Below are 26,018 nucleotides of genomic sequence, written 5' to 3'. Positions count from 1 at the left end.
TGCTGTCACCTTGGTGTAGAATGGGCAGCTGCTTAATAGCGCTCAGCCACAAAACACGTTTTCAGAGCAGAAAGAGGGGTGAAAAATCATTATCTCCTCTGCAGGAGGGAGAACCTCTTCCGTTCCACCTGAGAGGGTAAGCCCTGTAGCTTCCCTCTGCCACTGCCTGTTGCCTCCTCCATTTCCCAGAGGCGATAAAGCAACATGCTGCTGTTCCCCTAGAATCTGAGAAAATCATTCCCCAACTAGCCTGCCCTCTACCAATGGGTAAAACACTCCCCATTTCCTTTCACCTCCCCAGAGTTCTCCTGGGAAACGAAACACAACTTTCTTAGGGGCAACTATCTGCCTCACATCCCTTAGACCCTTTGGGTCACACGGCCTCCCATCCACCCCCCGGGGTGGCATCCTCCAGCAAAGACACCCCTTGGGCTATGGGGAGGACATCATCTCCCAGAAGAACAGCTCTTTCTCTCTCGATCAGAGAAAACAACCCCCCTTCCCCTTTTCCCCACCCTGAGACATGACACCTCTTCTCTCTTGAGACGGGGGGCGGGCAATGCCCTGCATCCCCCTCCATCCGGGTGGAAGTGACCAACACCCCTGCACTCTTCCCCAGGGGGCCAGGGCACCCCTTTACCTTTCCTTCCCCCCCACAGGGATACCCCATATCCCCTTCTTCCCATGGGGGTGGGGATGCCCCTTCTCCTGAGAGTAGGCCACTCCCATGGGTGTGAAGGTGCCACCTTTCCCAGGCCTCCCCAGGGTGGGATGCCCCTTCCTGACCCCAAGGAAGTGGGGGTGTCCCCTTTGCCACGCCTCCCTGGGGGGGAGAATGAGGTCGCCCCCCTCCCCAGAGTAGGGTGCCTCCTCCCTGTCCTGTGGGGACGGGGTGTCCCCTTTGCTCACGCCCGCCAGAACAGGGGGTTCCCCCTTTTACTCCAGGGGGGTGGGGTGCCCAGCCCCCCCCTTGCCCACGCCCCCTGTGCCCGCGCTCACTGCGGGGGGAGCTGCAGGGCCGGGCCGCCCCGCCGCTGGAAGGCCCCGTCCACGAAGACGCCGTTCTTGCCGAGGCAGCGCAGGTAGAAGTGCGGCTCCTGGAAGCTGAGCTGCAGGTGGCGCCGGGAGATGAAGCTCGAGTGCCCCATGTTCACGTCCACCGAGCCCTGCGAGGAGTTGCGGCCTATGGTGACCGCCGCCTGCCGCATGAGGAACTCGAACTCGCGGCCCTGCAGGCGGGCCAGGGCCGGGCCCGGCGGGGCGGCGGCGGCGGGGCCCGGCAGCGCCGGCCCGGGAGGGGGCGCCGCGGCCGGGCTGCAGGGCGCCGAGCGCAGCGCCAGCAGGGCCCGGGCCCCGCTACTGTCCTCCCCGACTTCAGCCATGTTCCCAGGCAGGGAGCGAGCGAGCCAGCGTGCCGGCCTCCGGGGCGGAGCCGGCGGGGGAGGGAAGCGGGGCGGAGCCGGGGGAGCAGCCCGGATCCGCCGCGTTTCTCTTCCCCACCGGGGGACCGGCCTGGCGATGTACACGGGGAGGGGGCGAGCGGGGGGTGGCTGCGTGTGCGCGCAACTGCTGGGCCCGGGCCGGTGTCCCTTAGCTGTCAGTGCGCGTCCACTTCTGCGGCGGTCAGTGGCGTGTGCGTGGGAGCGACTGGGCATGTGTGTGCTGTGGGCCACGTGCAAGTGTTCCTTACACGTCTGTGTGTACACAAGTTGTGTGTGTGTGTGTGTGTGTGTGTGTGTATTCCCAGGCAATCTGTCCACTGCATGTCCGTATGGGAGCAATTGTGCATATGGTGCTTTTGTGTATGTGTGTAACTATGCATATGCAGCTGTCCATTACATGTGTTTGTGTGCAGTAGTGCCGTGTTGTGCACAACTGTGCTCGTGTGTGCAACTCAGCCATTGCATCTGTGTGTATAATTGTGTATAAGCTGCTGTCATCTGTATGTGTGCACACAATTACACTTGTGTGTAACTATGCACATGAGTATTTGTGTGCAGTTGTTTGCATGCTTGTGTATGCCTTGGATTGTATACGTGTATTCTTGTAACTGTGCATACGTCTGTGTATGCATGCTCAGTTGTCAAACAGCAATTGTGAATGAGCAATTGTACATACATATGTATAACTTTAATTGCATGTGCACATGTGCAAAACGTTGTACATGTAACCTTGTGTGGTCCATGTGTGTAATTCTGTACCTGTATGTCTGATTGTGGAACTTCACATATGGAAAAGGTACTTTTTAGGCCAGATTTTCAAAAAAGTTAGCATGCAAAGGAAGGCAAAAACTGTAAATACTTTGCACTCATAATTTTATCAGTTGCAGTGTATATCCATATGCAAACTGTAATTAGGTGTAATTTTTATGTGCAATTACCCAATTTATGCATTGTGTATGCAAATTAGATCTGCATTATCTTTTCTGAAAATCTGATCCTTTGTGCGTATACTGTGCAGCTGATGCCTTTTTGCACTGAATAAACTCATGCTTCAACATGTTATCCAAAGAATGTGTATTAGTCCTGCCATGAGTGCAGAGGACTGGACTAAATGATCTCTTGAGGTCCCTTCCAGTCCTATGATTCTATGACTAACTTTATGCAAGTAATTTGGGGAATTTTTTTCAAATATATCTATGTGACTTAGGAATCTAAGTGCCATTTTTAAAAGTGACATAAGAGCCTAAGTCTCAAGCACCATCTGTGTGCTTTTGAAAATCTTAACGTTTCTTTAGCTCATTTCCCTATCTGTAAAATGGGGATAATAATGCTTCTTTTCCCCCATCCTTTGTCTGAATTGTCTGTTTAGAGTATGAATTCTATTGGGCAGGGACTGTCTCTCACACTATGTTTGTACAGGGTCTGCCACAATGAGTCCCAATCTTGGTTGGGAGCTCTAGGCATTATCATAATATATATAATAAAATATTTCCCACATAGGGCAGTGAGCTTTTTAGGTTCATTTACGTTTACATCCCAATGAATGAATGATGTTTTGCTGCATCATCATCCCATTAAATCATAATATCATCATATCAAGAAACTGTTGCATTGAAATATCATTGCATTGCAGCTAAAGGCGAAACCCAGTGATGATTCAACCTCGCGATATTCTGAACAAAAAGAGCTCCCAGCCAAGCTTGTAGCTGTCTTCATCACTGCAAACTGACTCAGCTGACATTCTAGGCTTCAGAGTGACAATCCCGAAATTTTATTATATAAATTAAGGTGTACATTTAAACAGCTACAGTTATACTGGCATAAATGCACATGCAGACAGTCTTCTAGTATAAGAGGTCCTGTTTTTTCAGTTTAGTTTTGTCACTTTGAAAGAGTTTATACTAATCTGAAAAAAGATACTTGTTCCAGAATAAGATCCACACAGGGAGTTATACCAATATAATTATATCTGTTTAATCATACTGGTATAACTGGTAAAACTTTCCCATGTAGACAAGCTGTTAAACAACATGTCATGACGATGACCTATAGACCCTGATAGCAATTTCTAGACCTAAGAACTGCTTGTGGTATTAAAAAAATAAAAATCAGAATGGTCTTGGAAACCTTGAGAGCCCTAATTCCTAAGGGTTTAAAAAATCTGGTAAGATGATCTACAAACTAAATATGGTAGAAATAATGTCACCCATTTGTGTGGAGAATGTAGCAGCTGTTTAATAGCACCAGTACACAACAGGGAATAGGAGGTGAAGAAAAATCCCATAACCAGTTGAGAGTGAATTTCAGATACAAAGAATGTAATTATCTGAGTTGGAATTTTGCCAGGACAGCAAGCAAACTCCTATTCCTGGAAAATGTTCCATGGGATCTTTAATGACTACAGAACAGCCAAGACCTCCGTTGTACATCTTGTCTGAGACACCACCTTCAGCAGCACAGTGCTCCCTAAGACTATGTAGTTGGTTCAGTACCAAATGAAAGAATAAAAGAAAGAAAAAGAAAAAATACCACTTGTTGAATCATCACCACCACTTCCTACACTACAGAGCTGTTTCTTGGTAGTCTCCTAACCAAACCTAACCCTGTTTATGTGATGCGATAGAACCACAGCTCAACGTAATATAGCTACAGGCCATATGTAATAAGAAAATGTCATGCTCTTCTACTATGCAGAATGTATACCTCTCTTTTCTCCATCACAGGGAGGCTACCCATTTTAAAGACTCAGTTAAGTACAGCCCACTTATCACCCCAGAGTCACTTTGTCATTGAATTGGGGTTCTGCTAATCTTTTGGGACCCTATCACTGGAAATAAATTAATGCACAAACATTAGTGCTGCCAGACTTGCCAACCTGAGTAGCAAAACACCAGGGCCAGATTCTTTTTGTCAGATGATCTAAACCAGTGGTTCTCAAACTTTTGTACTGGTGACCCCGTTCACATAGCAAGCCTCTGAGTGCGACCCCCCCTTATAAATTAAAAACACTTTTTAATATATTTAACCCCATTATAAATGCTGGAGGCAAACGGGGGTTTGGGATGGAAGTTGACAGCTCATGACCCCCCATGTAATAACCTCATGACCCCCTGAGGGGTCCCGACCTCCATTTTGAGAACCCCTGTTCTAAACTCAGTGCAGGAATTAAGGGAGTGGGCAGAGGTGGCTTTAAACCACCTTTGTGCTCCCCCAGTTCTAAAGGCACATCTTAGAGTAGCCCTAAGGTTGCTCTAACCTACACCAACTGTCCCCTAGCAGCCATTGGCAGCCTGGGGATTGCTGAAGTGCAAAGACACTTGCCACAACCTCAACCCTGGGAAGAGAACTAAGAGGGGATGGTGTAGAACCAACTGCAACCACTCTGTGCCAGCCAGCCATTCCCCCGGGCTGGAGAATCCCCAGCTCCTCTGTTAGGGCAACCTTCTGGCATCTTGCACTGTAGCACTACAAACGAACTGGAGTGGAGTCTGAGGATTTGACTACAGGGGCCTAATTCTGTTCTCCCACTGGTTTTACCCCAGTGTAACTCCATTATCATCAATTGAGTGATTCCCGATTTACACCTATGTACATGAGATAAGAGTCAGGCCCCAAAGCCTCTCAAGAACAAGCACCAAGATGGGCTACCCTTGTGTCAGACTTTTGAATAGATATTTCTGAATTTTCATTATTCATAACAGGTTAGAAATGATTATTACCAAAAAGTCATGAATGTGTCCGGCCAGTAGTTTAGCCACAGCACAATATGCTGCCACATCTGAGATCCTAGTCTAGGGTTCTAGCTTACTTTTTCCATCCTGAAGCACCAGGGATGGGAGTGCTGGATGGGCCTAGCACGAAGGGGTTGATCCTGCAAGCTGCTAAGCACTGATGTAAGAACTACAGAGAGACAAAGCACTAGTGCTGATCACTCAGCTTTTGCTCAGCATCAGCAATGAGAAAACTTCTACATCCAATCTAACATGAGAAATGGTGAATGGAGTGGGAGGTGCGCACATGGGTGGAGACCGCGTATGGGCCTGGTTTATATCTATCCGGTGAATACAAACGACATGCGTAGTGACTAGTTTTAGGATGTCCCGGTATTCCGGGGTGCAATTATATATTTATTCAGTGAGAATGGCAGGAGTAGGGAGAGCACTCACACAAAATGTACTCAAGGCAGGGCCGCCCGGGGGGGGAGGGGGAAAGTGGGGCAATTTGCCCCAAGCCCCGGGCCCTGCAGGGGCCCCCACAAGAATATGGTATTCTATAGTATTGCAACTTTTTCTTATGGAAGGGGCCCCCGAAATTGCTTTGCCCCAGGCCCCCTGAATCCTCTGGGCGGCCGTGGCTCAAGGAGGTAAATGAAAACAGTATTCCTCCTAGCCAGCTGCTCAATGCCTGATGGTGAGGCTGGGCACAGTGTTCTTACCAGCCGGGCCTGTTTGCCTGTAGCACCCGCTCACCTTACTGGGTAGTGAATAACTAGAGCATTATGCTCAGCATCCCTTCTGGCCTCAGCACCGCCACCGCTCTCTCACAACCCACATCTTCACCGTCACAGGATCCAACCATAAACCTTTGGAAGGAAGGAGTGCTTAGGGCTTATCCGTATTAAAAAAGTTGTCCTGGTGTGACTAAACCTATTTAAAATCAATCTAGTTACACCAGTGCAAACCCCAAATGCAGATGCACTTAAACTGAATTAAGCCTCACACAGGTTTAGTTTAATTCAGTGTAGCTGGATTGACTTTAAAGTGATTTAGTTACCTCAGTGCAATTTTTCTAATACAGACCAGGCAGTGCTGCTTTGTAGTGACACCTCTGGCCACTTTGAGACAGATACTTATTTGATGGGCTCCACAGGAACTGTCAGCATGATAGGATGACTGAGTGGGGAAGGAGCAAAGGTTAAAACAAACAGGACGGGAGGCTGGAATAGAGCCATACTATTCTGGGTTTAGTGAGTGGTACAAGGCACATCTTTCTGGTCAGGTGTTTGTCTGACAACATATCACTGATATAGTTGGATGGGGTGGAATATTGCAGGGGCTGGCTGTTTTGTGCTATCTATTGTGGACAACTGAATGTAATGTGTTGATATGTTTACTTAGCATCATGCACCCAGATATCACCACGCTGGACAAATAAAAATCTGTTTTGAACAGTGATAAAGAGACCATTTCTGCATTTATCTGGGTGTATGGTGTTTGCTTAAAAAACAAACTAACTTCAATTTCTGCCAGATAAGTAGCACAGACTGGTTAAATGTGCATTCCTACAGCTCTTTGCCAAGTTGTTTCTAGCCGTTCTGGTGTATGGGACTGAATACATATTTATCAAGTCCCAGTTCAGCAAAAAATTATGACTGGCTTCAGCACCGCAGGAAACCTGCTCAATCCGCAAACCAAAGCAGAATTGAAAAGCAGCCTTGACAGAGAGGAAAGATGTGAACTGCATGCTGGGTGTGGGTTGCTTGATGTATTTACCCACTAGCTAGACAACACACTGATGCTAACAGTGAAAACTATCCTAATGAGCACAGCCTTGACCTAGTGACGGAGCTTGAGTAGAAGAGTGAAAGAAAGCAATTACCAAGTGTAAGAGATTCTGCTGTCTCCAGGGTAGATCAGTCCCACTTCTCTCCTGAGCACACAGTGCCATTCTGATGGGTTTAGGTGATACAGCTCAACTGTAGATTATTAGGGACTTAGCTGAGACTGCAAGAAGCACACCAACATGGCTACAACAACACTGCCTGCCACTCAAGCACACCGATACAATATAAAAAAAATCTTTTGCCTGGTTCAGTGCTGCCCCTTTAAACATAGAGCAGACTACCTTTCTCGTTTTCTCTTCCATCCCCAAGTTGTTTTCAAACATATTCTTGTGCTTTTTACCCAGATGCACTTGAATCAGATGTAAAAAACCAACACTCTCCTCTGTGTTGGTGAAGCTACTTTCCTAATTGACCTGCTCTCCAAGGTAGCCTCATTACTTGTTCCAGAAGGATGATCTTTAATTCCGGGTTTTCTCATCCATCTGTGAAAGTACACAACCCTGAAATAAAGGCAAAGATTTTGATCATATAATCAGCTGTTGATACTTTTTTTAATCAAGCAATCCATACACAATAAACAACATGCAAGCACTAAATGCAACCAACCAACTTATTGTTGCTATTTATGTTTTGAATCACCTACAACTCTATTAATATATTAAACACACAGGCATCCCCAAGAATTTCTGCCAATGCATTCAGTCCTCCTGAATTCCTTGATATTCTTTGCGAATGCACCTCAGTCCTGACTTGCAGCAACCCATCCTATTCCAGTTGTGGACTCTTTCCTGAGCAAAGAATGTGACTGTGCCCACCTGTGGGCTCATTGTATGATGTGGATAAATGCCCTATACAAAGTAGATTGAAAACACAATGCCTAGCACAATGGGGCCCTGTACTCTAATTTGGGGCCTCTAGGCACTACAAGAATAAAAATAATAAATCATAACAACACCAGAACTATTTCACTTGTGACCTAAAATAGTAGATGTGACAGAGGCTACATTATGAAAGGAGTGAAATGTTAATACACTGACTTTTCCCACCATTTTTAAATGGTAGAGGTTAAAAAATGTTTGATGTTGCTCAAACAGCAGATACAGATTCAAGAACTGTAGGTGGGAGCACGAGGGTTCCCAAAGTCTGCAAGAAATGCTAAACATTTGTTCCAGTAGCTATGTAATCCTCCTCCTGCCATGCTAAAATCAACAGTCAGTAGCAGAATTAAAGAAAGGAATGTAGACAATTTCTGGTGTATGATGCCAGAAAGATGCAATGTCACCAGTCCCGTGAGATGGGGTTAGTTCTTCACGGACTTGCTCAGAACCTTTAAGAAAAAGATAATTTAAAATGTAGCAGTGTCCTCCTGCGAGGGGCTGTTCCTTTCCTACAAGGTACCTGCCAAGCATCCTCAACTCTTTGTAAAGCTAACAGCAATGCTTCCTCTTCCAACTCCTCTCTGAGAACTTCACCCCTCCAGAAAGCCTACTCTTTCCATAACAATTTATTTTACAAATGTTCTGCTGTGAGCTGGTTTACTATAAAATCTGGCATGATGAAAATGTTCCTATCACAGTTTGTTTAGGTTTCATGGCCTCTGTATGTGTGGTAAGCACACTTACCAAGAATATATTATCACAGTAGGTTCTCTGAAACCGAAAAAAAGACTTGGAAGAATCCAGTGCTCAAACCTTGCCACTCCTTAAGACATTATGTGATCTGTTGTTTGCATTTCCATTGCAGATACCCTGGCCATTTACTAGAACCTGTGCCAGAGACTGATGAATTGCACACCCCATGACAGATGGTCTTGGACAAGACTATTTATTATAAAAATAATGTTATAAAAGCAACAGCACTTCAAGAAGTGTGTTTATAATAATCATAGCATTTATAGAGCTACTTTAATCTGCAGCTTTAAAACTACTGAATCAATTTTCTTCAAAGTTGGCTTGAAACTTAGATCTCAGTGAGATAAATACAACAAGCCCAGTTTGAAGTTCTTGGTTTCAGTCATTCTTAAATTATAAGAGCACATTTCTGATCAGAGCATATGGAAAAACAACATGTTATTTACAACACAGAGCTGGAAAATGGATGAATCAAACTAACACAAATAATTGAAATAACATTCTCCCTTGGGCTGAGATCACACTTGGAAAGTCTCAGCCAAAACGGAATATGTTTCGAGGCTATTAAGAACAACTGGAAAAGGCAGTTAGAATTGAAATTGAAACTCAACCCAACTATGGCATACGCTGCCCATCTGCTACTGTAAACTAGCTATGTGCATTGTTTGGATGGTTGAGGGCAGCTGATCTTAAGCCTTACAACATCCCCAAGAAGTTAGAGAATCCAGTAAAACTACACACTTTGTTATGTGATATTTACAAAACACTTGAAATGAAAACACAGCCTGACTGTTCACTGCCTTACACATTGAGTTGTAATTTATACCTGTGTAAGGGGAGTGTAAAACACCCAAATCGGAATGGTAGTGTTTTCTGCTGATGGTACTGTCATTTTTTCGAGTGTAAAAGATACACAAAGTTTCTAATCAGACCCATAATCCAAGCCAGGATAATGTAAACAAAAATAATATTTCATTATTGTATCGTCTTTTGACCATTAGTTTCTGACTAGCAACCTCAAACCTCCATTTTCTCAGAATCTGGAGGTCCTTTATGGACAGCCTACATGTGGTATGCCTGCAAGTGCTATTTTCGCAAACTCCCACTCCAGAAAAATTGCTTTTAACAAACAAACAAACGCATCCCCACAGATGACATCTTACTAGTAAAGATCTCAACTTTTCATCACTGCAGACATAGCGCCAACTTCCTCTCTACCCGGGGGAGTGCTCGACCCCTCGCTCCGCCTCAGGCCCTGCCACCACTCCACCCCTTCCACTAAGCCCCACCTCTTCCCACCCTCACTCCAGCCCTGCCCCCACTCCAACTCTTCCCCCAAGGCTGCACCCCGCCCCACTCCTTTCCTGCCTCTCCCCCACCTCTTCCTTCCCCCCCAAGCATGCCCCATTCCCACTCGTCCTGCTCCCCCCTAGTCCCTCCAGCACGCCGTGGAACAGCTGATCCGTGGCAGGCGGGAGGTGCTGGGAGGGAGTGGGAGAAGTTGATCAGCAGGGCTGCCGGCAGGCAGGAGGTGCTGTGGGGGGTGGAGCTGGCTGCCGGTGGGTGCTAAGCACCTGCTAATTTTTTTCCATGGGCCTGGAGCACCCACAGAGTCAACGCCTATGACTGCAGATGAACAGGAACTTCCCATTCTCCTTATGGTCAAAAGTACAAGTGTTTGGGAGCAGAAAGGAAAGCTGCCTGCCCATTCTTTTCATTTTCCCCTCCTCACGGGTCTTACTTCCATAGCAACCTCTATGCTATGTGAGTGCAAAGTATTTCTCTAGAGCAGTGGCTACCAACCTTTCCGGATTACTATGCTCCTTTCAGGAATCTGATTTGTCTTGCGTACCACCAAGTTACCCCTCACTTAAAAACCACTTGCTCACAAAATGAGACAAAAAAAGTGCCACAGCACACTATTATTTAAAAACTGCTCACTTTCTCATTTTTACAATATAGTTACAAAAAATCAATTGGAATATAAATATTGTGCTTACATTTCAGTGTACAGTACATAGAGCAGTATAAACAAGTCATTGTCTGTATGAAATTTTAGTTAGTACTGACTTAGCTAGTGCTTTTTGTGGAGCCTTTGTAAAACTAGGCCAGCATCTAGATGAGCTGATGTACCGCCTCGAAGACCTTTGCGTAACCCCAGGCATAGGTGCCGACTTTGGGGGTGCTCCAGGGCTGGAGGGCCCACAGAAAAAAATTAGCGGGTGTTTTGCACCCACTGGCAGCCAGCTCTCCTCCTCCCCACCACTGCCTCCCACCCGCTGGCGGCCTCACCGATCAACTCCTCCCTCTCGCTTCCAGCACCTACCGCCTGCGGCAATCAGCAGTTTCACAGCATGCAGGAGGCTCTGAGAGGAAGGGGGAGAGCAGGGATGGGGCGTGCTCAGGGGAGGAGTCAGAACTGGGTGGGAAGAGGCGGGGCAAGGTGGGGACTTGGGAGAAGGGATGGGGTGAGGGTGAGGCCTGGGGCAGAGCAGGGGGTTGAACACTCCCCAGGCCCAGAGGAAGCCTGTGCCTATGCCCCCAGGGGTATATGCTCAGATATCTTGTTCATCTTCTATAAGTGCATGCTTCGAAATCAGAGCCAATGACTGTATGCCATAAGGCAGGTAGGAAATGTTCCATGTCCCACTGTCAACATGTCTATGATAAGCAAGATGCTTTACAAAGATGAAAAGTCAACACCGGGCCAGGCCCTACTCCCATTGACTTCAGAGGTGCAAGATCTGACCCATTCTCAGCAGCTACACTATGTGTGTACTTCGCCTAACAGATGTGCACTTTGGCACCATATGGAAATGTTTTGCCCGTAACCATATGAGTAAGATGTGCAGACTGTACAACCGGGTAGGCTTGCAGGGCTGCAGAGAGTGGATGTGGGAGGACTCACACTGAAAGCAGAAGAATCCGCCACTAACTGGCCATGAGGGAAGATCATAGATCATAGATTGTAGGGCTGGAAAGAGACCTCGAGAGGTCATTGAGTCCAGTCCCCTGCCCTCTGGCAGGACCAAATATTGTCTAAACCATCCCTGATAGACATTTATCTAATCTACTCTTAAATATCTCCAGAGATGGAGATTCCACAACCTCCCTAAGCAGTTTATTCCAGTGTTTAACCACTCTGATAGTTAGGAACTTTTTCCTAATGTGCAACCTAAACTTCCCTTGCTGCAGTTTAAGCCCATTGCTTCTTGTTCTATCCTTAGAGGCTAAGGTGAACAAGTTTTCTCCCTCCTCCTTATGACACCCTTTTAGATACCTGAAAACTGCTCTCATGTCCCCTCTGTCTTCTCTTTTCCAAACTAAACAAACCCAATTCTTTCAACCTTCCTTCATAGGTCATGTTCTCTAGACCTTTAATCATTCTTGTTGCTCTTCTCTGGAGTCTCTCCAATTTCTCCACATCTTTCTTGAAATGCGGTGCCCAGAACTGGACACAATACTCCAGTTGAGGCCTAACCAGCGCAGAGTAGAGCAGAAGAATGACTTCTTGTGTCTTGCTCACAAACACTTGTTAATGCATCCCAGAATCATGTTTGCTTTTTTTGCAACAGCATCACACTGTTTACTCATATTTAGCTTGTGGTCCACTATAACCCCTAGATCACTTTCTGCCGTACTCCTTCCTAGACAGTCTCTTCCCATTCTGTATGTGTGAAACTGATTGTTCCTTCCTAAGTGGTGCACTTTGCATTTGTCTTTATTAAACTTCATCCTCTGTACTTCAGACCATTTCTCCAATTTGTCCAGATCATTTTGAATTATGACCCTATCCTCCAAAGCAGTTGCAATCCCTCCCAGTTTGGTATCATCTGCAAACTTAATAAGCGTACTTTCTATGCCAATATCTAAGTCGTTGATGAAGATATTGAACAGAGCCGGTCCCAAAACAGACCCCTGCGGAACCCCACTCGTTATACCTTTCCAGCAGGATTGGGAACCATTAATAACTACTCTCTGAGTACGGTTATCCAGCCAGTTATGCACCCACCTTATAGTAGCCCCATCTAAGTTGTATTTGCCTACTTTATTGATAAGAATATAATGCGAGACTGTATCAAATGCCTTACTAAAGTCTGTGTATACCACATCCACCGCTTCTCCCTTATCCACAAGATTTCTATTTCTTATCTCTGCTCCTCTGCTGTTTCCACTCAGCTGTCATGTTGAGAGAAGCCTCTGTTGAGCACTGGGGCAACACACCTTAGAGCTGGCTTAGAGCCTTCAGATGAAACAAATTTAAAAACTTTATTAAAGCAAATGTTAAAATTATATAATGCAGAGGTTAAGTAAAGAGTGTCTGCATTACTACTATCTGATTTTATACACAGCTCGTCTTCTCCAGCTCAGGGATCCCACAAGTCTGTATTTTGTACACTGTACATTGGGGGCCTGGTTATGACCCAGAGGAAGAATGTGGTGGGTGTTATCCATCTCCCCTGTCCCACATGGTTGGGGAGGCGGTGGCAGCAGCAGCAGCATCCCCCTGGCCTGAACCTCATGAAGAGCCCTCAGAAGGGGCACAGATCCAGGCTGGAAAGGGGGTATGGCTGGAGCATCTCTGGACCTCAGCTGCTGGGTGTCATTAAGTCAGAGGAGGCCTGAGGCTGCTGTAACCTGTACCATAGGTTCAACTGGCCCCCAGTCATGGGCGGCGGGTATTGCAGGCCAGGCGGGGCTGAGCCTCCCCAAACAGCCCTGCGTGGCCCTAGCCAACCTCTGCCCCAAGGCTCCCTCCTGCTTCCCACTGGCATTCTTCCCCTATGGCCAGGCTGGGATTAGGGAGGACTGGCCTGTGGCCCAGGACTTTGGGTTGGTTGGAACCGCGCTGCCCACCTGGCGCTCCGGGGCTGGGGAGCCACACTGCCTGCCTGGCGCTCTGGAGCTGGGGGCGCTCGGGTGGCCTGGGGCTGGGGCAGGAAGGCCCAGTGGCCGTGGTGGGGGGCCTCTGGGCTCCAGCAGGGGAGGGGTTTTGAGCAGAAGGGGCTAGCCTCCCAGAGCCGTCAGTTCACATGCCACCCATGCCCCCAGTTTATTCTTGAATTAGGGAGCAGCAATGGCAGCATTAAAATTTTTGTTCCAAAGGGGCCCAGGCATCCTGAGAATCCCTTGGAATCTCTAGATTCTGGGGGAAGAACCTCTTGAGTATTCTAGCAAGGTGTGGACTTTGTTCCATAGGGGAGAGACTCCTGTTTCCTACTGGTTCTCCTCCAGAGGGCATTTCCATGGGAGGGGCAATCCAAAACATTGCTTTTACTTACAGTACTAACAAGTCCTCCCACTTCAGTCCTAGTTTAATGGTTCATCCATTTTCTCTTTCCATTCTGCATTCTCTGTCCATTCCTCTTCAACTATTTTGGTTAGTTAAAGAAGTTAATGCAATAAGAACATTTGCTGTAACTGCTGGGAAACAGTATTGGACTTGTAATGATTTATAATCACTTTAAAGGCACACTGTCCACTTAAAAGTCACATATAGTAAACACATTTATTTACCTACCTTAATAACAAGCCCTTATAGTATTAAATGTGAAAGGATTTTAAAAACCCAATTTGCTTGTCCCTCACCTTGAACAAAGAAAAATCAATTACCTCCGTTTCACTTTTGTTTATAGTCATTTTCACTTTCAGGGTCATTAGCGCTACAGTGGCTGGGTTTTCAGACAGGCCAGGTGAATGCTTGTTTGCTCCCAAACAACTGATGACACTGGAATGTTTAAAAAGCAAGGGAAACATTTCTATTGGTTGTTCTAACAAATACTTGCATTTATAAAAGTTAACTGCTTGCTTAGCAGCTGTCCTCATGAGACAGACACTGTATAAGAGTTTAACAAATAGGCTGAATCTAATACAAGATTCCTTACTTAAGAATCCTGGGCAAAGTTAGGTTTTCAATTAAAAAAAAAACTAGAGTAAAGATCTTTTTTACATTTAAAACAATGATTTGATCTTGGAAAAGTTTGTATTAACAAAACTAAACAAAAATCAGGAACTCCACATCCTCTCCACACTGTCAATCCAATCCCATGAACAGGTTACGTATTCACGTAGGGATGGAGATGGACACAAAGGGAATGTTATTTTAAACAGCTATGTGTATTTTAATGCCTTTATTCTTTGTATATATCAGGCTGAAAAGTAATATGGTAGTGGACCATAACATGATTTTGTGGGCCAATGGTTTTCAAGAATCCAAAAAACCCCAAAAGTTTCAGATGCATTTATTGGCTGAGCAAAGCAAGGTCCTACACTCAACTTGATGGCATTTTCCTGCTTGTCTGTAATGCCATCACTTTTGAATACTGCATATGATCAATTCCAAAACTTCAGGGTATATTTTAGGCCTCAGTGGCCAGAATCCTATTTATTTTGGTGAAAACCAGAAAACTGGAAAGGGAAAACAGCTAGATCGACGTACAGAACTTGTCTTAAATTACCTCTCCGAGGAGAGACACAAATCAGTCACTTAACGGCAGTGAAGTGAGTGAATTATAATAAAGGTTTAGCAGTACTGGACTCATTATTCAAGGGGGCCTTTTAAGACAGAAGGCACCAAATCAGAATGATCCCTTGTACAGGTTTTACTTTCTCTCTAGCTACCTATCGGCTTGATCCTGAGAGATGCTGAACACACTGTCCCCAACCAATGCACTTACGCACATCCTTAACTTTAAGAATGTGAGCACTCCCACTCACGTCAATTGGACTAAGTAAGCACCTGCTTATGTGGTTTGCTCAACTGGGGACTGAGTACTTAGCACCTCCATGGAGCAAACCCTTAAAGCTGACCTATTGGCCACATATCAAACAAGCTGCTCCCATAAAGAAAGCAACAGGGAAAATGCTGGGCATAGAAGCCCTGCTAAGTTTGACTACAGGTCAGACATCACTGCCAGGTTTTGTTAGGGTCCATGTGTGACATTTTATGCAAAGTATATACTGAGCTATTTTGCATATTTGAAACAGATTTGCATATGACCATGAACACCAGCCTGAAGTGAGAAAATCTTTCCCCAGACAGTGGCATGGGCAAGACATGGAGCTGGCCAGCTGTGGCTGGGAAAGGTGGGAGGGAGTCTGGGGGCAACTAGGGTAAACGAGTGGGTAGGTACTGGAGGGTATCTGGAGAGTGTAGATCAGTGAGTGCTTGACAGTGCTTCAGTGACTGGAGGGGAAGGTATTGAGAGGGGAGCGGAATTGCTGATGGGTGTTTGAGGGTCCTGGGTTACAGGGTGCTGGGTGTCTGGGGATGGAGGGATGGGTGAGGAGGTGGAGGTGTCCTGAGGAAAATGAGGCTGTTGGGGAGGGGTGTGTGTGTGTGTGTGAATCTCATGGCTGAAGAGCTATCTGGGGACACTGGCAGCTAGAGGACAATTTGTGGGTCAGACTGCGGGCTGGGGGTCTGGGGTATACTAGCTGAGGAGGGCTGTCTGGGGTATGCTGGGGGCTGGGGAGGGCTGTTTGGGGTGGGGGGCCGGGTGGGTTGTCAATAGTCCCGTATTAATAGGGGCATCCCTTATTTAAACAGAAATTGCCTATCCCATACAAAATGTATCCCGTATTTCAACATATTAAAATATCATCATTATGCAAAGCCAGTTTTCTCATGACCTTACCTTCCAATGCTATAAAGTTTGTAAAATAAGACAATGTAGTAATACAAAATCGGTCCCATGATTTACTGAACTCATCTCCCTATGGCACAGAGGTTCCCAGACTATGGGATGTGGTTCCCCCAGGGGTGTGTGACAAGGTTATTCAGAGGGTATGAGGCCCTGATGGGGCCAGGCTGACAGGCTGGAGTCAGGTGGGGGCTCTATCCAACAGGGGAAGCGGATGGGACTCTGCAGGTGGTCTCAGCTGCCAGGACCAGGCTCCCTGCCCGCCTCGCTCCCCCACTGATGCAGCAGCCACCAACCAGCCGTTATGCTCCTCTGCTGGGAATGTTGGCAGAGAGACTCTGCCACATAGGGGCTGGAACTAAGGGTGCGGGCGGCCTGGAGGCACCCCCTGGCTTGAAGTGGTTTCCATTATACACAGGGTTTACAATTTGGTTCAATGGCTCTCAGCACCCCCATGCTACAAATTGCACCAGCAGCACCCCGGGGGGACTAGCCAGAGGCCTTTCCTGACCGGAGGCCTTCAGCGCAGCCCCAGGGCACACAGTCCCGGCCACTTGCCCTGCCAGACAGCCTGCGTGGGGGAAGCAGACGGGCCGTGTCCAGGGCTGGAGTCAGCAGGGGGCCCTCACTCCCGAGTCCCGGGTCCATCTTTCCACTTGCCTCCGGCCCCCCAGCTCTGGCCTCAGCACTGCCCTGGTCCTCTCCTACCCGGGTCCTGCCTGGCTGCTGCAGGGAGCGCAGGGTTTCCCCCACTGCCACCTGGCTTCCTTCCCGACCTCCTGTGGTACTGGGCACCCACCCCCGGCCCGGTGGGCACGGGGTACCCCTCCCCCATAGGAGCCCCCTAGTTTTGAAATACAATGTTGGCCCCCCCGGGTCTGGGGAGCCCTTTATGGGCTAGAAGGGCTGGGGGGGGCTGTTTGAGGGGGAGTGTGGGGGCTGGGAAGGGCTGTCTAGGGAGGGGGACTCACTGGCTGGGGGAGGGGGCAGCCCACGCCCTGGGCCCCTCCCCCGGCCCCTCCCCCTCGGCGCGGCTCCCTCCGCGCTGCGACCCAGCAGGGGGAGCGTCGCGCCGGGAGAGAGACCAGAGTCCTCACGGCTGCTTCGCTTCCCTGCAGGCCAGGCGCCGCGGCGACCTCTGGTGGCCAAAGGCCGCCATTGCAACCCCGTTCCCTGCAGCCCGGCTGAACGCGGATGGGGCTGCCCGAGGCCGACCTTGGCCGTCTGGGGTCAGCCTGTCTGGCTGGTCACCGTCTGCCCAGCTGGCGCGCCACGTCTGCCTCCTTGCACCTGGCCCCAGAGGAAGGGCCCCCGTCAAGGCGAGGACGCGGAGCGTCTGCCCCCTTCCGGCCCTTAGCTAACCACCGATGCCCTCTGGGAGCTCCTGCAGGGGCAGTCGCCTTCTCCTGGCGGGTGTCTCTGGGGCTGGGACCACCGCTGCCCCATGGCTGGCTCAGGAGGCACGATTATACCATCCCCCGCAGCTCCAGAGGTCGCTTGGCTTCACCCTGGGGCACCGCTTTACCGTGGAAGGGGCTGGAGGGCACCCGGGAATCCCAGTGACGGGACTAGGAACTCGCTTCGTACCATGGAGAACACAGCAGGCGTTCCCCGAGGGGGCAGGGTTTTTTTAGCATAGTTCAGCCCGATAACTGCCCATACAGCCGGTGGCCCGTAGCCCACTCTGCATGTGCCAGGAGCGCTCAGCACCTTGCAGGATCAAGCCCTCAGTAGTGAAGAAAGCTGCTGGCTTGCGAGCTGAGCTCTGCAGTACAGCTTCCCCCGCACATCTCACGCAGCCCTATGAAGGGACAAGGCTGTACAGCCTTTGTACCCTATTCAACTTGCCGCCTTTCCACTGAGCTTGACACAAAAGGACCATCTGGTGCTGTATTTTGTGATGTGGACACGTGTCCACTGGGACTTGACTGAAACTTCTACGCTTATTTGCATAGGCCACTAAACAAGCACGAGATGATAACTTTTGGCTACTGCCAACCGAAACTGGATTTGAAGTGGTCACTTAGTGGCTATCCCTTGTCACTGTGTCCCATTTACCAAAAACAGTTTTGCTCGTGATTGCTTTTTTTCTCAGGTGTTTATTTAAAAATATTCACCTTACAAACACAGGGCCTGTAGCAACTGTGGGCAAGACAGTTGGGGTGGGTTGTTTTTTTTAATTGTTTGCTTTTGAGCTTCAGTGTATTAGCAAATATTTGCTGGCGCTGCTTTTGCAGGTTTGAGGAACAGGGACTATCTCTAGCACTGTGCTGGCTCCCTGGAATCCAATTTAAGTCCTTGTTGTTAAGTGTCCATCAAGATTGTTTTATTATATTTCTTGCCATACCACTGACTGTAATGAATTGCTACGATATTATCTCTGGCCCCCTCCGTGCTTCCCCTGCAGCTTCTGACAGAAATTCAGTATTAGTAAAATGAACCACTGAAATAAAGTCTCATAAAATATGTTATAAAAAAAATTGCTAGGCAACCAAGAAGAATGCCGGGAACTGAAAGGAGCCTAAATGAGCATATCAAGCCTGGGTCAAAGTGTCAGACGGAGAAGCAGAGTGCAGGGATTCTTGTTTCTTAGTTCTAGCTACACTTAGATTTTGATTTTCTTTTGGAGGAAATAATTATTATGGAACAATACATACATATGCGGTAGTTGATGTGACTGCCTCTAATCCCGGACTGAGCAGCTGGCTGATCAAATGCAGTTGGCTAGATCTTCTCAATAGAAGGCAAATGAAATGAGGTTTTTCACTGCCACCAAATTACCCTTATTTTAACTGTTTACATTTTCCAGGGATAAAGGCCATCTCCCTGGGTCCCTCTTGTAAGAATAAGTGGTATGTTTGAAAGTAGCATGCGTCACCTTAGCCTCCATTTCCTCACCCCAACCTTTTTTGTATGTTAACAACTGTTACTTTAGATAAAGCAGCCTCAGTAAAGAAGGCAAAACAGACAAAAACAACACCATTTATTTGCAGAGTCTAACACTAGTAATTGGCTGTTTACAAATACATATATAAATATAAAAGGAAAATTGAAGGAGGTTTGAGAGAACAACAGCAGAGGAATTACCGTAGGTGTAAACAGGAAATGTTTATAGCTAACGTCATTAGCTAAAATCATAACCCAGGTTTTGCTTTTACTTCAGGCTCCAGCTCAAGACTTGGAGATGCTATTCCCTTGTAGCTTTAGTAGCCAAGCCAATCATAGCCCAACCCACTATTTACACCCTGAATGGCCCAACTAAGCACTCGGACCCTCAGCCCACTTCCCAGACAAGGCTGAGGCTTTGATTTCACTCCAAGCAAAGCTTCCACCCAAACTGCTTACATGAGTTCCTTTTCCACCCTCAGGAAAACCCCGAGAACCTTCACCTTTTGGTGACTAGTGTGTGACCTACATGACAGTCTCTGGCGCGTTCCCTTTAACTTCTCGAGTGCATTAAGACAAACACATACATGGTGAAACTGGTGAGTACTGGGACCTTCCAAAAAGGTACTTAGACTGTTCATCTTCGTTAATCAGTTAGGCCTGCATCCACAAATGTATTCAGGCTCCTAATTTCCACTGACATCACTGGAAGTTAAGAGTCTATATCTTTGAGCATCTTTGCACCAAACCACTGGTACTAAGTGGTCCTAAAGTCAACATTACTGGCCACAGGAGGATCATCCAGTGGATCAGAACTGTCTCGGTGTTCCTGTGACACTCCCCCTTCCACTACCTGGGATTCCCTCATGGCCAGGTTATTGCTGTCTGCCATATCAGCTCCTTGAGAAGGAGCAGTTGATTATCTCCCAAATCAGTCCTCTTCCCCCACCCAGCTTTCTAGGTTAGATAGTGGGTTACCAGGTGTCTGGTTTTCAACCGGGAACACCCGGTCGCAAAGGGACCCTCCCCAGCCCGGTGAAAATGAGCTAGTGAGTGAAGGTGGGGGAGAGCAAGCAATGGAGGGAGTGGGGATGGAATGAGCGGGGCAGGGGCAGGGCAAGGGTGTTCGGTTTTGTGCGATTAGAAAGTTGACAACACTTAAACTGGGCTCACCAAAGGATGTCACTCTCTCAGGTGCATTAGCAAAGCCCCATCCTGAGATAGGCTTGCCACCTTTCTAATTCCTGGTAACCGGGCCCGGAGGCCATGCCTCTTTCCCCAAGGCCCCGCCCCTTCTCCACCTCTCCCCCCAAGTCCTCACCTCCATAGCTCACTCCTCTCCCCTGTTGCTCGTTGGATCATCTCCACCTCCCTCCCTCTCCCCAGCTGGGCTCCCTCTGCTCCGGGGTTGGGACAGGAGCTGCTGCAGCCTGACAAGAAGCCTGCCTGAATGTAGGAGGCGGCCCTGGCTGAGCAGGGGCTGGTGCAGGATAATGACCTAACGCCTCCCTCCACTCCATGGTAACCGGCCTTTTGGTGTCTAGTCAGTACATCTCACCGGACACTGCCAGGTCCTCTTTTCGACTGTATTTTCCAGTAAAAAACTGGGCACCTGGCAACGCTATCCCGAGATCATGTACTAAATAAACTGAACCACAATGTAGTCACATACAGTTATTATAATAAAAGTTGAAGGAAGAACTGTGAGAGATACAGTCCCCAAAGCTCTTAAGAAATAATCATTACAGAGTCTGAACAGTGACGCTGGTGTTAACACTAAGGCAGCAGCGAGAATTGAATTGACTATTTTGGGATCCTTATAACTTAAAAAAAAAACCCCAAATAAATAAATAAATAAATACAAATCCCTGATGTGCTGCAATTTCTCATGCTTGTTCTCAGACCAAAGGTGAATTTTTTGTATGAGAGAAGTTTGAAGAAAACCCATTCAGCTGTTTCTGCGTTATCAGAGCATGAAAGTAACATCTGGTTTAAAAAAAAATATTCCCACTTTTTTTTCCCCCTTTGCTCATCAGAGTCAAAAAATGGCTTTTGGTTTATAGCGTCTAATGTGGAGCATACACAGCCCTGCCTGGAGAATGCAGGCCATGGCTTTATTGATTTACTGAGGAAGAACTAAGGTTACAAAGTAAAATTAGGGATGCCTAAAATCATGCACAAGAAGAGGATATTTGCAGCACATTCCTTCCTGCTGGAAGCACTCATCAAACAGCAAAGGGCTGAATATGGCCATGCCTGCATGGGTGTGAACCGGGGACTGCAGTCATAAACTGCAATCAAGGACTGCTCCTGGCTAGCAGCACCAAGCATCCCAATGAGCTGGGAGGGTGAGGATGCTGTGGGGGAGATGGAAGAGCTGACTTGTCACAGACTTGCTCCCCACTGCATGCTTGGGAGTTCTGGGCACATCCTGGAGTACTCACGGAGACAGCGCATCTCCACATCACCACCCCTTATCCAGGCCTATGACTTAATGCCACAAGAGAATCCCAAGCATTTTTGAGTCCAACAAAAACTGAATCATGGTGTAAAAGCAACAGTTGGTGAATCAACACTTTCATCCATAACATTCATGAGTCGTTCGGAACCACAAATGAACTTGCTGGCTGCAGTTAGTTTGTTGATTTCACTCTGTCTTTTGCACTCTTCCACCAATGTAGTTCTTTAGTCCTTGATCATTTTGCTGTGTTCAGCAGTGTACCATAGATGGCAGCACAGGATGAAAATTGCAGAATGATTTGCCTTGTACTAACATGGTTAGTTTCAGATCGATCTGACTAAAATGTCTCTCACATTTTTTATCTTGACTTTTTAACCATAACGAAAGTAGAATCACTGGAGCTTATAGCAACCGTATAATCTCAACTCTGCCAAAACCTCTGAGAAATCTCTCACCACAATTAACTGTTCATATTAAGAAACTAAATGGAAGACCTAAATCCACTGGTAAGTTTGGGGGGTTTTAATATATAAGAAGTATAAAGGGGTCAAGTAGCTGATTTATTTATATCTTTCTTGTAACAAGAGTATGTATATTAATACATTTTAACTTATATTGGGGGTTCTACAGATATAAATGGGGGCATGGATTTCCCTGCACCACCTCTACCAACACCACTGCTACCCACAAGGATCTCAAAGCCTTTACAGACTTAAACATTAACAACAACCCGGAACTGTCTTTTTGTTCGGTGGTTGTACAGCTCCTAGGTGCTACAGTAGTAATAATAATAATAATAATAATAATAATGGAAGAATTTAACTGAACACTGAAAAACAGTTGCTTCTGGAGTAAAACATTTAATCTACTTCACAGCAATAGCAACACTGCCCAGCAGCTTGGGACAGATGTGAAAAATACCACACCCAACTGAAATGAGGCACTTGTGAAAATCCCATTAGGCTCCTACTTACAATGTAGGCAGCTAAATACCTTAAAAAAAAAATCTAGCCCTGGGTTCACTATTCAATACATTTAAAAAAAATCAGGGACAGAAAACAGCAAAAAGGCAGAGAAAGGCAAATTTGTTTTGTCATCACCAAGATGAAGAAAGTTGCTGCAAAATTCTACAGTGACCTGGGTGGGGGAAACGGCATACAATAAATGCCATTAAAATGCACGACTAATCCAACGGTAACTGAAAGGTGTCCTCACTGCCACACATCTTAGATACACAGCTTGTAGAATGGAACCCAGCGCCAGCAGCCTTTTCTTTTTGCTTCACCTTGAACAAACTATCCAATTAACAGCCCCTCCCTCCCCCTTCCGTGTACCAGAGCTGGATGGATGAACCAGGGTAGTCATCTTTGACAAGAAGACATGCAGCGCCTCTCTTTTACAGGATTTTAATATGATCTTACACATCAAGAGGATTCGAACGACAAGAATGAATGGCACTAGACAGCCTCATGCCTTGATGTTCTGATGAATTGATGCCCTGGCATATCCATCACTCTATTCTGCTGTCAAAAGAACTCCCAATTCTGGAAGAGGAGTGTGTTTTTCTTCTACAGTGTTTTAAAAAAAATACCCTAGCATCTGTTCTCAAGCCCTACTGCTAGATAGATGTAACTTTGAAATAAAGCACAGCCAAACGTGCAGAACTTATGGCACAGCTCTAAATACGTGACAAACAGGGCAGGACACAAACCAGCCCTTACATCATCTGCATAGGGGTGAATTCCATCCTGCATCCACATACAGATTAAGCTAAGTGCACAGTAACTTTGCAAGAGACCGAAGCAAGGCTCCCTCCTTGTAAGGTGAATAGCCCTTGTGTCAGTCCCTGCGCACCTTTCTAAAATGGCATTATGGAATCATTATAATAAAAATAGCCTGAGCTGACAAGGATTCACTGTTACAAGAAACTACACAGGTGTACCAAAGGTATGTTTACACTGCAATTAGGGGTGTGCCTGCATCTTGAGGAGACATACCCATGCTAGCTGTAATCTGGGTGGCCCGGCTAGAAATAGCAGCGAAACTGTGGCAATATGGGCTTTGGCATTGGCTAGGAACATAACTACGTACCGGAGCTTCTTGGAGGGTTTGTATAGTCTACGCTGAAGCTTGTGCTGGTGAGGCTTTGCTGCTATCTTCGCTTGGTAGATCAAAGCCAGAGTGGGTATGTCTATCTGAGTGGCAATCGTACCTTTGATTACAATATAGATGTACCCTAAGGCTGTAGGAAAATATTGTTTGGTTTGAGAAATAGAATGGGATCATGTATAGAGTGATAATGAGATGCAGTTGCAGAAGGGGGTGGCACTCAGTCACACAGGCAGCCTTAATTTTGCATCCTCTGACTTTTAAGTAACATGATCTTACTGTTAATGTAAATGTCAATAATACATTATATTCCCATGATGCCCTTTTTCCAAGGCTCCCAAAGAGCTTTATGGAAGTGGGGAAGTTTGTGGCTGAGTAAAGCATGAAATCATGAGCAACACCATGGGCTTGCAGTGTAAAGGGCAGGGGATAAGCACAAGGTAAAAGTGGTGAGCGGGACAAACTAGCAGAGGAGCCTGAGCCTTCATTAATGGGAACAATGCGGCACAGCTGCCAAGCCTAGCAGCAGGAGTGAGGCAGAAGGGAGAACATGTAGCTACACACCTCGTGAGCATGGTGAGGGTCACATTTAAGCCCATATCTGCTCAGACACAGCCTGTCCCTGCCCTGTGCCTTTTTCACCCTGCACATTTTTGAGTGAGGGTATGAGGGGCTGACCCAACCGCCCCTGTTGCTCACAGTACAGTATCATGCCTAGCACCTGCGTTAACTTGTACCCATGTTTGGACTTCACTCATACTTTCGCGGGAGCACAACCGCTTTGTGTATGCAGTTGGGTGCCTCACAAGGACTTGCAGCATCAAGCATCAATTGGCCTGTGAGAAGAATGCTGGGGCGCACCTGAGTATAAGACTTAGGGATGCATTTTCAAAGCACCGATTCTCACTGTGATTAGCACAACTAAAGCCCCATGCACCAGTTTGAAAACTCAGGGGTTAACGTCTCCCAGGAATAGAGAACAGTCAGTACCTTCCCAAAACAACTCATTTTCTAGGAAATGGCACCCTCGCTCAAACTAATTACAAGGCACCGCTCCCATCATTATGGAGCAAAATTATGAGGGATCTGGAAGGAGCACAGCAAAAATCTGCGGAGCAGTAAACTTCAAATGAGGTGGAAATAATGTCTTCTGTGTGCAAGAGGCCCGAGTTTGCTAATTCGACGTTTCTGAGGCCAGTAAGTTGTAGTAAGGAAAAGGAGACATCACCAGCAGGAATTAAGTTTAGGTCTGAAACTACCCTACCTGACATAATAAGGGCACAGTCAGGAGGCAGGAGATAAGCTGGAGAAATAGTCTCTCCTCATTTCATGGAGAAAGACATAGCCAGAAGCAAGTTTTAAGAAGGGATTTGAATGGGGAGCGAGAGGGAGCCTAGCAAGCGAGGGAATAAATCCCAAGCATAGGGGGTGGCATCGTAGGTGGTCGGAGGAGACAAACAGAGAGGAAGTGTGGTACAGGCAGTGAGAAAGGAAGCAGGAGGAGCAGAGCTATGAAGAACTTTGAAAGTGAAGAGCTTGGCTTTGATGGAGAAGGGGATGAGAAGCCAGTGAAGGGATTTAAAGAGGGGAATGAACATGCCCAAAGCTGTGTATTAAAGCCCTATAACCAGCACTATGCACTGCATGTTAAAAGTTATCTTCACAAAGGCCCAGGAGGGATGACAGGAAAGCTTGAGATAAGTCCACCACCTACTAAGAATTAGAAGTAGGGATGAAGGGGGAAAACTGTCTCAGCCAGGGACAGACCTTTCCCATCTAACACCTTTTAGAAGAGAGAACTTGAGTTTCCCCCAGAACCCATGGGCCTGGGGAAGGAATAAACAGGGGCAGGGCCTGAAAGTAACTTGTTAAACCAGCAAAATATTTGTTTGCAAAATGGCTGCTTTACTAGTCATTACCTGTATAGTTGGAGCATTGAGAATGGCCTAAGCATTTCTGCCTGAACTCATTCTATCTACATGGTAGTCTTGGAAGGTAATTCTCCCTAAATTTACAGTTCTGAGGTTTCACCTATGGCCAGCATGACCCTCAGACAGCTACATCATTTTTTTGATACATTGGCTAGAATGTTATTAATTTACCAGGACAAATTCAATTACTGGGTAATTACTCAGATTATTCATTCACGTGTCAGGGTTGCAGGATCAGCCTATTAATCTGCATTACTGTTCATGATACTCCTGAGACACAAGGAGGATCATAGCACAATACTACGGAATTATTATATAGTATATTAGAAAAATACTGCTGCAAATTCATTAC

The 26,018-nt window shown here is 46.8% G+C and overlaps 1 protein-coding gene across 2 annotated transcripts in view; it reads right to left on the bottom strand.

Moving 5' to 3' along the window:
• FOXK1 (forkhead box K1) overlaps positions 1 to 1,382 on the bottom strand; it is a 79,023-nt gene extending 77,641 nt beyond the window's left edge. For both annotated transcript variants that reach the window (XM_044980102.1, XR_006572480.1), the window contains exon 1: positions 1,000 to 1,382. In XM_044980102.1, coding sequence (XP_044836037.1) covers positions 1,000 to 1,382 — 383 coding nt within the window. The remainder of the gene's footprint in view (positions 1 to 999) is intronic.
• Positions 1,383 to 26,018: the final 24,636 nt, after the last annotated feature.

Source organism: Mauremys mutica, chromosome 11 (assembly GCF_020497125.1).
Source record: "Mauremys mutica isolate MM-2020 ecotype Southern chromosome 11, ASM2049712v1, whole genome shotgun sequence".
NCBI lineage: Eukaryota > Metazoa > Chordata > Testudines > Geoemydidae > Mauremys > Mauremys mutica.
This window is presented reverse-complemented; position numbering and strand designations above follow the sequence as displayed.